We start from the raw sequence: 14,225 nt of genomic DNA on the forward strand, positions 1-14,225 counted from the left end.
CCCTGACACCAGGCTGCAACACTGGTGAACCTCGGGGACGTTATGCTCAGTGACACGAGCCAGTCATAAAAGGACAAATACTGTGTGATTCCACTCATACGAGGCACCGAGAAGAGTCGAATTCATGACAACGGACAGTAGAGTGGTGGTTGCCAGAGGCTGGGGAGGGGAAGGGGGACATTATCGTTTAATGGGGACAAAGCTGGGAAGAGGCAGTGTTCTGTGGGTGATGATGGCTGGACAACAGTGTAAATAGACTTGATGCCACTCAACTGTCCACTTAAAAACGCTGAAAATGGTAAAGGTCATGTTACCTAGATTTTGCTACAGTTTTTAATTTTGTTTTGTTTTTAAATTTTTGACTGCTGCCTATGGCATGTGGGATCTTAGTTCTGTGACCAGGGAATCGAACTTGTGCCTCCTCTCTGGAAGGTGAGGTCTTAACCACTGGACCTCTGGGGAAGTCCCTACTTTATTTTTAAAATTTTGTTTTTATTTATTTATTTATTTTCTTGGCCATGCCGAGCAGTTTGCATTATCTTAGCTCCCTGATCAGGGATCGGACCCGTGCCCCATGCAAGGAAGTGCTGAGTCTAACCACTGGACCACCTGGAAAGTCCCTACCACAATTTTTTTAAAAAGTAAAAAAGTACTGTGAGATGTATTACACTTGCAAAAAAAGTGTACATGTGTGCAGTGTAAAGGATAATAGAGAAGTCCCCGCTCCTACCACCTGGCTTAGACTACACTGTCTGCACCCTCCCCTGTTGGGGCCTCTCCCTCTCAGCGGATGGGACCCACCACCCCTTGAACGTGCCCTTAGCATGTTTTGTTTCCCTGTGGCATGGCCACACACATGCACACATGCTCTTCTACGTTCTTGGGCTTTGCCTGACTGAATTTGATGTGTCTGGAGCCACGTGTGCGCGTCCCCGTGACTCTCGAGGTTGCCCACGGCTCTGCCTAGCCCCGCCCGCCAGGCAACCAGGCCACCCACCTTGGCCCCTGGTGTCACATTGCTCGCCGGGACCACTGTCACTCTGGAGCTCAGGAGAGGGTAACGTAGCTGCATGTGGGTTTCCTCCAGCCCAGTTCTGATCCAAGGCAGGAGGGCAAGCTGGGGACAGGAGCTGACTCTGATGCTATGGCTGCCTGGCTCCTGGCTCTCCTCCTGGGAGCTACTCCGTCTCTCTGTGCCATCACCAGTTTTCCAAAGCAGAGTGTCAGGGTGACCACCTGTGACGTCCAGAGAGGCGGCAGGGTGAGTGCAAGTGGCGGAATTCCTGTTGGATGGGCTTTGATGCTAGCAGCTTCTCGTTATTTTGGTCACTCCACATGGTATGCAGAACCTTAGTTCCCCGACCAGGGATTGAATCCACGCCCCCTGCAGTGGAAGCACCGAGTCTTAACCTTCGGACCACCAGGGAAGCCCCCTCTTCTCCACTTTTTGCTTCTTGTCTCAACCTGGCAAAAATGTTCGACTTGTAATCTCCTTGTTCCATTTGTGGGAAAATTAAACACATTTAAGAGCAAATTTAATTAGGGGATTTGCGATCGTTAGCTAAGTTAATTATTTTTGGAAAAATGTAATGTACCAAGCCGAATATAGCACACGGTGGCATGCTCAATAAATATTTGTTGGAACGAAGGGTAATTTTACAAGCCAATCAAGTCATATATAATGAGGTTATTTGGCTTTAAAATTAATGAAGTGACAGGAGAGCAGTAACGGCTGCTAAAAATAATCTGCATGCTCGTGGGACGTCCAGAGAGCTGTCAAGAGGCTCAGGCTGGGTCTCAGCCCGGAGCCAGGCACAGGGCGACTTGGCGCGCTGTGTCCCGGGAGGCGTGCAGGGTGCATCTGTGATGGGGGTCCGAAGCCTGAGCTTTTCAGCACTCTGAGCAGGCCTGCCTGGGGGCCGCGCCTGCCTTAGCCGCTCTCAGGAGCCAGTGGACACAACCAGGGAGCCCGCTTTGTAGTTTATGCGTGTCTCAAGTTCAGCTGGGGTCCTGGGGGTGGGGTGCTGGGGATGGGGCCCCTCCTTTCCTTTTCCTAGCTCCTGGTGGCTCTGGAGGTTGTCCGTGTCCTTGGCTTGTAGGTACATCACTCCAGTGTCTGCCTCTGTCGTCACGTGGCCTTCTTCCCTCTGTTGTGTTCAGACTTCCCGTTTGTAAGGACACCACCAGTCCTGCTTGTAGGGCCCACCCCAATCCTGTATGACCCCATCTCACTTTGATTACCTCGGCAGAGGTGACCAGATAAGGTCACATTCATGGATTCCAGGTGGACACGAAACTTTGGGGGACTCTATTCCACCTATTCTGGGCTTCCCAAGTGGCTTAGAGGTAAAGAATCTGCCTGCCAAGCAGGGTAAATGGGTTGGATCCCTGGGTCCGGAAGATCCCCTCAGGGAGGAAATGGCAACCCGCTCCAGTATCCTTCCCTGGGTAATCTCATGGATAGAGGAGCCTGGCGGGCTAGAACCCATTGGGTCGCAAAGAGTCAGACACGACTTAGCGACTCAAGAACAACAAACAGCAAATTCTACCCACAGGCCCCTGTACGTTGTGTCTAAAACCTGGTTATTATTATTACTGCTATTGTTTTCTTAGAAGAGAGAGCCGTGGGGATAAATTGTACATGCACAGTGGGTTGTGTTTCGTCTCGACTCTGCCCATTCCGAGGTTCTTCTGGAAAAGAGCGCTTGGTTAGAAAGAGCAGAAGGATTTGTCTCTCTGTTTTCCTTTGAAAAAGACTGTGTGAGGCTTGCGTTTTTGCAGTGCCCACAGCTTACAAACCAACAAGCGCTTTTAGGTTAACTTCGCCTTTATCATTTCATTCTGCATACTTTTCCAGCCATCAGACAAACAGCCATTTTCTCGGACATACACTCCACCCACTGACACCTCGGGCCCTTCAGTGATCCGACAGGGTGTCCCATCCCCATTCTTAGGGGAGGAGAGACGGCCATCGCCACAGTGTGGGTGTTCAGCATAAACCCAGGGTATCCTACCCTTGGTGTCGATTGTGTTGGCTGGAAAGGAGATGCTGTAGGTCTCTTCCTTTTAAGACTCTTGCTTTGCTCGTTTGACAGGTAAGGAGGACGCGCTATTCAGCAGATGCTCAGGCTGCTGTCATTTGGACTTAAATAGCACTCGTCACTCTCCCTGGGGCACGTGGCCGAGCACAGTGGCAAGGGAGGGGATGCTGTCTAGGTCGCGTTGTCCCACCTGATGCCTTCTCTGCTTGTCATGGGCGGAGACCTTCTTGCTTATGTTCTGGGAAGGCGGAAAGGACATCCAGAAATGGCGGGTGGCTTTTTGCCTGAGAATTCCAGGGCTGGTCGTCGTGGGAGTATCTTTAGCTGCAGTGTCTGGGCCAGAGGAACTGCCTTCAGAAAGGACCTTGTAAACATTTGGAGCAGGAGAAGCTTGGGCTGAGCCAGAGGTGAAAGAACTGGTGGTGAGAAAGGCGGGTGGAGGCAGGAGTTTCAGGGCCCATTCTCGGGGTTTCGTGTGTGGCCTTGAGTTACACCCAGTGGGACTTCTGGGCGAATATCATCTGGTGACACAGCTGTACTGGACATCCATGTGTGTGTGTGTGCACGCACGCTTAGTCGCTCAGTTGTGTCCTATTCTTTGAGACCCCATGGACTGTAGCCCACCAGGCTCCTCTGTCCATGGGAATTCTCCAAGCAAGAATACTGGAGTGGGGAGCCTTTCCCTTCTCCAGGGGATCTTCCCAACCCAGGGACTGAACCCAGGTCTCCCGCATTGCAAGTGGATTCTTTACCATCTGAGCCACCAGGAAAGCCCTTGAATAGGTAGCCTATCCCTTCTGCAGTAGATCTTCCTGACCCGGGAATTGAACTGGAGTCTCCTGCATTGCAGGTGGATTCTTTACCACCAGCTGAGCTACCAGGGAAGCCCCGGTTGAAATGGGTGTAGCCAGCCTGTAAACAGGAAGAAACAGTTAACCTGTGTTGAAAATAAACTTATGGTTACCAGGGGGAGAGGAGCGGGGGTAAGCTGGGAGGTTAGGATTGACACATAGACACACTCATAGGTAAATTACCAGGACCTGCTGTGCAGCATGGGGCACACTACTCAGTGCTCTGTAACGACCGATGTGGGAAGATAACCTCAAGAGTGGCTGTAAGCGTTTGTGTACCTGATTCATTTTGCTGTACACCTTCCCTGGTGGCTCAGCTGGTAAAGAATCCACCTGCAATGCAGGAGACCCTGGTTCGATTCCTGGGTCGGGAAGATTCCCCTGGAGGAGGGATTGGCTACCTATCCATGGGCTTTCCTGGTGGCTTAGCTGGTAAGGAATCTGCCAGCAAGGCAGGAGACCTGGGTTCAGTCCCTGGGTTGGAAAGATTCCCTGGAGAAGGGAAAGGCTACCCACTCCAGGATTCTGGCCTGGAGAATTCCATGGAACGTATAGTCCATGGGGTCACAAGGAGTCGGACACGACTGAGCAACTTTCACTTTTCTTACTTTGAAATTAACACAACATTGTAATTAACTCCTTTTCCTATTTGGAACCAGTCTGTTGTTCCATGTCCAGTTCTAACTATTGCTTCCTGACCTGCATATAGGTTCTCAAGAGGCAGGTCAGGTGGTCTGGTATTCCCACCTCTTTCAGAATTTTCCATGGTTTATTGTGATCCACACAGTCAAAGGCTTTGGTATAGTCAATAAAGCAGAAATAGATGTTTTTCTGGAACTCTCTTGCTTTTTCCATGATCCAGCGGATGTTGGCAATTTGATCTCTGGTTCCTCTGCCTTTTCTAAAACCAGCTTGAACATCTGGAAGTTCACGGTTCACATATTGCTGAAGCCTGGCCTGGAGAATTTTGAGCATTACTTTACTAGCATGGAACAACAGACTGGTTCCAAATAGGAAACGGAGGATATCAAGGCTGTATGTTATCACACTTCTTATTTAACTTATATACAGAGTACATCATGAGGACCGCTGGGCTGGAAGAAGCACAAGCTGGAGTCAAGATTGCCGGGAGAAATATCAATAACCTCAGATATGCAGATGACACCACCCTTATGGCAGAAAGTGAAGAGGAACTAAAGAGCCTCTTGATGAAGGTGAAAGAGGAGAGTGAAAAGGTTGGCTTGAAGCTCAACATTCAGAAAACTAAGATCATGGCATCTGGTCCTGTCATTTCATGGGAAATAGATGGGGAAACAGTGTCAGACTTTATTTTTTTGGTCTATGGGGTCACACAGAGTCGGACACGACTGAAGTGACTTAGCAGCAGCAGCAGCAGCAAGATCACTGCAGGTGATGATTGCAGCCATGAAATTAAAAGACACTTACTCTTTGGAAGGAAAGTTATGACCAACCTAGATAGCATATTCAAAAGCAGTGACATTACTTTGCCAACAAAGGTTCATCTAGTCAAGGCTATGGTTTTTCCAGTGGCCATGTATGGATGTGAGAGTTGGACTATGAAGAAAGCTGATCGCCGAAGAATTGATGCTTTTGAACTGTGCTGTTGGAGAAGACTCTTGAGAGTCCCTTGTACTGCAAGGAGATCCAGCCAGTCCATCCTAAAGGAGATCAGTCCTAGGTGTTCATTGGAAGGACTGATGCTAAAGCTGAAACTCCAGTACTTTGGCCACCTCATGCAACAAGTTGACTCATTGGAAAAGACTCTGATGCTGGGAGGGATTGGGGGCAGGAGGAGAAGGGGACGACAGAATGAGCCGGCTGGATGGCATCACCAACTCTGTGGACATGAGTTTGAGTGAACTCCGGGAGTTGGTGATGGACAGGGAGGCCTGGCGTGCTGCGATTCATGGGGTCGCAGAGTCAGACACGACTGAGTGACTGAACTGAACTGTAATTAACTACACCCTAATTAAAAAAAAAAAAAAAAACCCAAGCAGTTAATCTGCAGTTGGTTTAGTGTGAGTTACCTTGGTAAAGTGTGGCTTCCACCTCCTTCCTTGCCTGTCTGCATCGCAAGTAGCATCCTCTGAAATACCTTATTTACTTGTTGACTGGCTTTCTCCCACTTTGAAGCCGAGGTCCTTGTCCTGTCACTTCTGTGCTCAGGCTTCAGGGACACTGGCACACAGTAGGTGCGCAGCGCTCGTCTGGGGTGGGGCCCCGAGTCGAGCAGCCTGGAGCACCACACCCTGCCTCAGTTTCGTGATTCGTTAAGTGGGGATGGTGATGAGAACTCTTTCTGGCTGCCTTAGGGAGTGTGATGAGAGTCAAATGAAAGAATGATTGTAGCCCCCATTTTATTCTAAAATCGGCACACGGGGAGCGGGCTTCCCTGGCCTGGCCCAGCGTCAGGGACCCCCAGCACCTGGCAGGCAGGAGGCCCTGGATGCACAGACGGTGGGCAAATGAAAGGCGAGCAGCCCTTCAATTCAAATTGTCTAAACCTGACCCTTTGAGATGACACTGTGGGGCTCCTGACTTTTCTGTAATTTTTCAAGCGCACAGCTGTTTGCTGTTAAAACCTGGGCCGTTCTCCTTTCGTGACTGATGCTCTGTTATTCTTGCCCTCCAGGAACTGAGCACTGGCTCCTGGCATCTGCGTGGCAGAGCTGGCAGACCTGGAGGTGCTGAGACGCGCCCCGTCCCGCCCCTGGCGTCCTCTGGATGCAGGCCTCCGTGGGGTGCTGGTGCCCTCGGACGTGGCCCTTCCGTTCAGGGTGGACTGTGGCCTTCCTCTCTGAGCGCCCACAGGAGGCCCGGGCCCTGCTCCAGCTGGAGAGATGTGCCCTCGGGCACCCGCAACAGAGGACCGCCGCCTGGGCAGCTCCAACAGCAGACGTCTGTCGGCTCACAGCCCTGGGGGCTGGCTGAGCTTTCTCTCCTTGGCTTCAGGCACGTGGTCAGCCCAGTGTGTGCCTGTGTCCCCATCGCCTCTCCTCCCCAGGCCACCAGTTGTAGGGCTCTAGGGCCCACTGGCATGACCTCGGCTAACCTTGAGCTCTTCTTTACAGGCCCTCTCTCCAAATTCAGTCATCTTCTGAGGTCCTGGGGGTTAGGACTCCGACAAATGGATTTTGAGGGAAACGCAATTCACCCCTGACAGGCTCCTTCATCAGGGGCCCCAAATAGAGGAACCGTTAGACCGTGACCAGCTTTGGGACTGTATCAGCCTTGGGTTCCTCGCTGTCTGGGGACCCGGGTCTTGACTCTGGATGACCCTTGGTTTGCACCAAGTCTGGGGCATCCTGTGCTGCTGCTGGCTCAGCTTTGGCTGGGGTGGGCCCCCCAGGTGGCCCTGTCCCGTGATCGCCCACCGCCCTAAAGCCCCTGCCCGCAGAGGGCCCGTCCCAGGCACCAGTGCCCCTGTTGGGCTCACACACTCCCGGCTTTGAGCAAACCTGGGAATTGGTGGGTCAGTCAGGATGCCTGTACAGCAAGCATGTGTTTCCTTCTGGAGTTGGGGGACTGCTTTGTTCAGTTGCTTAGTCGTGTCCGACTCTTTGCGACCCCATGGACTGCAGCACGCTAGGCTTCCGTGTCCATCACCAGCTCCCGGAACCTGCTCAACTTCATGTCCATTGACTCGGTGATACTATTTAGCCATCTCACCCTCTGTCGTCCCCTTCTCCTTCCGCCCTCAATCTTTCCCAGCATCAGGGTCTTTTCCCGTGAGTCAGGTCTTCACATCAGGTGGCCAAAGTATTGGGGCATTGGCTTCAGTATCAGTCCTTCTGATGAATATTCAGGGTTGATTTCCTTTAAGACTGATTGGTTTGATTCCTTGCAGTCCAAGGGACTCTCAAGAGTCTTCTCCGACATCATGGTTCAAAAGCATCAGTTCTTCAGTGCTCAGCCTTCTTTACTGTCCAACTCTCACATCCGTACGTGACTACTAGAAAAGCCATAGCTTTGAATATACGGACCTTTGTCGGTAATGTCTCTGCTTTTTAATACACTGTCTAGGTTTGTCATAGCTTTTCTTCCAAGGGGCAAGTGTCTTTTAATTTTATGGCTGCAGTCACCATCTGCAGTGATTTTGGAGCCCAAGAAAATAAAATCTGTCACTGTTTCCTCATCTGTTTGACATGAAATGATTCAACTGGATGCCATGATCTTAGTTCTTTGAATGTTGAGTTTTAAGCCATCTTTTTCACTCTCCTCTTTCACCCTGATCAAGAGGCTCTTCAGTTCCTCTTCACTTTCTGCCGTTAGAGTGGTATCATCTGCATATCTGAGGTTGTTGGTATTTCTCCTGGCAATCTTCCAGCTTTGACTTATTCAGTCCGGCACTGGCATAATGTACTCTGCATAGAAGTTAAATAGCAGAGTGACAATATACAGCTTTGATGTACTTCACGTACTTGGTGAATAGCGGGACTTGCCCAGTGGTTCAGTGGTTGAGAGTCTGCAGTTCCAATGTAGGGGATGTGGATTTGATCCCTGGTTGGGGAACTAAGATCCTACATCTTGTGCGACCAAAAAAAATTTTTTTTAAATAGAATAAATAAAAAAGCGTGAGTAGCACTTCCTACCAGAAAATATATAAATTTATTTGTTCTGCCACAACCCTGTTATCAGTCCCATTTTATGGATGGGGTAACCAGGCACAGACAGTGACCTGCCATGTTTACCCAGCTGGTAGGTGACTGGTCCAGGCTTGAGGCTGGGCAGTGTGTCCCGTGACTAAATCGAGGAGGAGTTTGGGGCAGAGGTGGGCATGGTTCTGTTTCTGCACCCCCCCCCACGCCAGCACCTTCCTCGGTCCCCCACCCTGAGAAGCCAGTGCCACAGGAAGCAATCTGCCAGTTTTTTGCGGCCTCAGCTCCTGCTCCGGCTTTGTTTCTGGTATTTGATTTCTGTTGTCGTGGAAACAGGGTGACAAGTGTTCTCATTAGCGCCCGCCCTCCTGAGGCAGTCAGTGTCCAGGAGAGGCGCCCTGGGGTGCATAGGCCTGGATTCTGCGTTCTGCTTGGCACTGGCACAGGCACCCAGGCTGAGCCCCCTCGTGGACCCTCCTGCCCGGCAGCCAGGCTGAGATCAAAGGTGTATCGGAGGCCAAAGTCTATTGTTGAGCTTTTTGCTGTGCCGAATACGTCTTAAGTCACACACAGGAATGGATACTCCCTTCCTTCCTTCTTCTTGTGGTTTTTTTTTTTTTTTTCCTGGGGAGTAGTTTGCTGCCCATGAAGCCGCTGGCAGCAGAGATAGAAATAAGACTTTGTGGTTAGCAGAGTCCTATCGTGTGAAAACGACTCCATCCTCCCGGCCGCTCGGTCCCCCGTGGCCTTCCTCAAAGTTGCCCAAAAGGGGCCTTTCCCTGGAATTGCAAGTCATGTCAGCATCCTTGATGGGGCCCCCGCGTGACCGTGGTGTGTGTCCTGCCCGTCTCCCCACCGCGTCCCCACTGGCCTCACGCTCGCCTGCACATCTCACCCCTCCTTCGATCGCGCCTGCTTCACCAGTGAGTGCTCCCTGTTTCCTTTTTTTTCCTTTAAATATTTTTTATTCTCTTATTTGGCTGCCCCAGTTCTTCGTTCCTGCACGTGAGCTCTTTGACTGCCCTTGTGGCATGTGGGATCTAGTTCCCCGACCTTGGATCGAACCCTGGCCCCCTGCATTGGGAGCGTGGAGTCTTAGCCCCTGGACCCCCCAGGGAAGTCCTGCTCTCTATTTTCTTCCTCGTCGTTTTCAGCAGAAGCTATGCCCAGGCCAACCTTCATTCCTTCTCAGCTTTTTAAGGTGGAGGGTCATTCATCCCAGAATGGACCCTAGGCTGTTTTTTCGACTTTCCCCAGGAAGGTGGTGAGGATGTGGTGTGAGGTCGGTGGGAACAGGGCCCTCTCGTAGCCCCCTTGGCTCAGATGGACCTGCGCCTGATTTGCGGAATGAAGCCTGTTGGGAAGTTTTCATAGCTCTGGTGGGCCATGTGGGTCTTTGGGTCTTGATAGAGGGGTGGTGTTGGGAGCGTTGTCGGGGACAAGTAGCAATTAAGAATTTTTAGGGCTCTTGAAGGTGATGGATTTCTCTTTAATGACACGATGGATTTTCTGTTTCTCTTTTGATTCTTCTTCTCTTTAAACTGGAGGTCTGGGCCAGTTTCTGGCTCCTCTTGTTGCCGCTGGATGAGAGATTCGGTCTGCCTTTTCTTCAGAGACAGCATCAGTGGAAGGGGCGGTCTGGGGGTGAGCCCAGCTCTGCCCTGATTAGCACCGATCGCTGCAGTTGAAATGGAGACCTTGGTACAGCCGATGTGTGCCGAGATCTTTGGGGCCCGGGAGCTATCCCCGTCTGTTCATGTGGTTCGTCTCATGCAATCTGCATAGCAGTTTATTTTACAGCGCAGCTGAAGCACAGAAAGGCTGACTAACCCACCCAAGGTCACACAGCAAATGGGAACAGGAGTCCAAAGTTTGCTTGGAGCTCTTAACCTCAGCTCGAGGCTTGAAGGCCGTCTCCCCGGGACCTCTTGGGGAGCAGAGTGAGATGATGGTTATTCAAATACTCCTGGGCCACAGACACCAAGACAGTTTCCGCACATTCTCCTTCCCCTCTGATGGAACAAAGAACTCACGTCTTCCCTGGCCTCTGCCTGGAGGGTCCTTCAAGAAAAGGCCATAGGTGTCCAGGTCTGCAGGTGACCAAGATACCCCTTCCCTCAAGGAGGTCACAGATCAGTTTTAACATTAATTGATTAATTTATTTTTGGCTGCACTGGGTCTTCATTGCTGCGTGCGGGCGTTCTCTAGTTGCAGCAAGCGGAGGCTGCTCACTGGTCCCGGAGTGCGGGCTTCTTGTTGCAGTGGCTTCTCTTGCTGTGGGGCACGGGCCAGGGGCTCGCGGGCTCTAGAGCTCAGGCTCAGCGGCTGTGGTGCCCCACAGCGTGGAGGAACTTCTCAGATCGGGGATCCAACCTGTGTCCCTTGTGTTGGCAGCTGTCTTGGGGTCAGAGGCCCAGGAGCATTTGAATGACTACCGCCTCACTGGACTTCTGCATTTGAATAACTACCGCCTCACTGGACTGTGAGAGAAGTCCACAGACCGATTTTTGCCTTGACCACTCACATAGGTGTGTTAGGATGATTCTAGGGGGGAAACCAGCCATTGAGGAAAGGGTTTAAGGAAGCTAAATGCAGGGAGGATCCTAGTTTACTCTCTGAAGCTGTTCTTCTGGTACAATAGTGAAAATTGCTCAGTTGTGTCCGACTCTTTGTGACCCCATGGACTATACAGTCCATGGGATTCTCCAGGCCAGAATACTGGAGTGGGGAGCCTTTCCCTTCTCCAGGGGATCTTCTCAACCCAGGGATCGAACCCAGGTCTCCTGCATTGCAGGCGGGTTCTTTACCAGCTGAGCCACCAGGGAAGCCCTCATTTTACTTAGACTTGATGATAAAAGGTGGAGAGTGACTGAGCCAGGCCAGGTGGCCCTTCCCAGGGGGTGCTGGGAGGGGAAGGTTGTGGGGGGGCGGTGGTGTCAGGCCCTGCCCACTCTCCTGGGGCTGCGATGGACTTTGTGCCTCTTGCCTTTTCAAAGCTCGGGGGCCTGGGCCCAGAGCCCCCTTTGTTGTGGCTCCGTGGCCACGTGGCCCACCCCCCCACACCTCACAGCCTGCTGATCAGCAGCCCCGCTCTGTCTTTGCACTCGGAGGACTTTTATGGAATAGCGCTCGTCACCGGTGTTCTTTGTCCTTCATTGCTGATGAGGCTGACTACGAGGGCAGAGGTTATGCTGGGGCTCAAGTCAATGAATGTGTGTCTATTCTGGCTGCTCAGCTGGTGGGACTGGCAGGCCAGATCCCAGCTCCGTTTCCTACTACCCATGGGACCTCGGCTTTATCTTTCCCATCGGCGGAGTGACAGTGACCCAGGCAGCCCGCTTGCTCTGTCGAGGAGCCCCGTGGCCACCCCGCCCGCCCAGAGCAAGACCCAGGGGAGCCAGGAGGCTGCTGGTTCTTCTGTATCACTGCCGACCTCTGCTCAGCCTCCCGCCTCTCCTCCCAGCTAAGTGCCTGCCTGCGGGATCCAAGACTGTTAAGACCCTCCTAAGATGTGTCTGCCACTTTCCCACAGCTGTTACTTTGTGCCGAGGATGTCGTAGCTGGGTAGCTGGGTTCCACTAGGAATTTAGCTTCCTCCTTGGCCAGGTCACCTGCTTGCTGGGCTTCCGTTCCCTGGTCTGTAGTGGCCCCCCGCCTGTTCCCCCGGCTGACTGTCTCCCCGGAAGCCTGCGTGAGCTCATATATGAGGGTGTGGAGCGGGCAGGCCCTCCTCGATAGAGTCAGACTTCCTTCCTCCCTGGCACGGGCCGTAGTCTCCATCCCCACCCTGCAGGCCTTTCTGGGTTGGGGGGACTTCAAGGTGGGCATGGGATGGGACAAGAGAAGGGAGCTCGAGGGTGAAGAGCTGGCAGTTTGCTGAGCGGGACGTCAGAAGCATTACCTCTCTTCCCGGCTTGTTAGCCAATCCCCTGCTACAGGACGACCCAGGGCAAAAGAACACACTTCCCCTGCCTCCTGGGAACGTGGGGATGGAGACTGGCACCGTCTCTCTCTGCCCTGTGCGCCGGGCTCCTTTAAGATTAGACTCCAAGGCTGCCTCCTCCAGGACGCCTGCCTGGACTGCCACTTATTCCCTCCTGGGTCCCCAGCATCCTCACAGACCTCCATTATTTTTGTCCTGGATGCTGAGACCTTCTGCCTCTGGGCAGGGCCTGTGTCTGAGTCCTTGCCTGGCCCTCCTGGTGCCAGGCCTGACTTCAGGGCACATCCATGAAGTGGTTGTCAGATGAGTGAATGAGCAGGTGCAGACAGAGCCCAATTCCATCGTGATTATACTGGCAAATGTGCATAAAAATCCAGACTTTTTTATTAAGGGGAGGAAATCTGCCTTTAAAGGCAAGTTAATATTGTTGTTGTTGTCATCGATTATTTTCCATTTCCTCTTTTAGAACTCCTTTTTAATGGAATCAAGCATTACAAGAACAGTGAATTCATCTAACCACCCCTGCTTTCCGAGCCCCTGACTGTCTAAGGTCCCAGACGCGTATAACGACACATGCAGGGGAACGAGATGAAGTGTGTCCCTCCCAACAGAAGTTCATGTGCAGCTGGGGAAGTGGGACACGCCTTTAAACTTGGGGTACACTTGGGAACAGAAGTGTCCATCCGCCTAGAAGGCCTGGGAGGGGAGGGAACACCCCTCCGAAAGGGAGGAAGCCGGCAGGCCCCAGCAAGCTGTGTCCTGGGACAGGCTCAGGGCCCACTTCCCTTGCCTCCAGCCATGCCCATGACTGTCCTGCATGTACTAGGTCATCAAAACTCTCACAGTGTACTCTTTTTTTAAAATTTACCATCTTGACCATTTTTATTTACTGATTTATTTCAGCTCTTTGTGGGAGCGCGTGGGTTTTCTCTGTGGTGAGCAGGGACTTTTCTTTGCTGGGGAGTGAGGACTCTAGGGCTCATGGGCTCAGTCGTTGCGGCTTGCAGACTCTGGAGGGCAGGCTCAATAGACGTGACCCACAGGCTTGGTTGCCCCACAGCACATTCTTCTTGGACCATGGATCGAACCTGTGACTCCTGTACTGGCAGGCAGACTTTTAACCGCTGAGCCACCCAGGAAGTCCCCTCACAACACACTCGCTGAGCATCAGCTGAGGGTTTTACACGTTTTCTCACGAGTCTGTAACCCTGAGGGAGAGGAGGCGAGGTTAGGATACGTATTTTACTCAGGATTCAGAGGGCTTCTGTTGAAGGCCTACTGTGTGCCAGACCCCTAACTGGGCTTCCAGAGAGAGGACCCTGGACTCGGGGACTGTCTGTTCAAACTGGAGATAGACAATTTGTTCTTTGTATTTTAAAATATATTTTATCAAAGTTGTTGATAGTTGATTTGCGACGTGTTAATTTCTTCCGGACAGCAAAGTGGTTCAGTTATACCTACAGGTAATAGTTCGCATCTACCGAGCGAAAGTCACAATCCACCACCCCCCGACCTCCCCTGCTCCTTTGCAGCCGCAAGTCCGTTCTCTGAGCCTGAGCCTGTTTCTCTTTCGCAGATAGGCTCGCTTGTGTTGTGTTCTGTTCCACGTATGAGCGACATCGTGCGGTCTCTGACTGACTTCACTGGCATGGCTTCTCCAGGCCCGTCCGTTTTGCTGCAGATGGCGTTATTCCATTCATTCTTACGCCTGAGGAGCAGCCCACTGTGTGCGCACCACACCTGTGTCTGTTCATCTGGGGACGGACAGTCA

General features: G+C 52.1%; 1 protein-coding gene across 3 annotated transcripts in view; it reads left to right on the forward strand.

The window, feature by feature from the left end:
- The window catches only part of PARVB (parvin beta), a 118,993-nt gene that overhangs the window by 28,796 nt on the left and 75,972 nt on the right, over positions 1–14,225 (forward strand). Inside the window, exon 1 of one of the 3 annotated variants that reach the window (XM_088837554.1) lies at positions 9,275–9,434. The exons of the other annotated variants lie outside the window; for them this stretch is intronic. Coding sequence (XP_088693680.1) covers position 9,434 — 1 coding nt within the window. The 5' untranslated portion in view covers positions 9,275–9,433. Of the gene's footprint in view, positions 1–9,274; positions 9,435–14,225 lie in introns of those variants that run through there. 3 annotated transcript variants of the gene reach the window in all.

This window comes from Moschus berezovskii, chromosome 6, assembly GCF_049115385.1.
Source record: "Moschus berezovskii isolate FMDL1 chromosome 6, NW_MosBer_1.0, whole genome shotgun sequence".
Classification (NCBI taxonomy): domain Eukaryota; kingdom Metazoa; phylum Chordata; class Mammalia; order Artiodactyla; family Moschidae; genus Moschus; species Moschus berezovskii.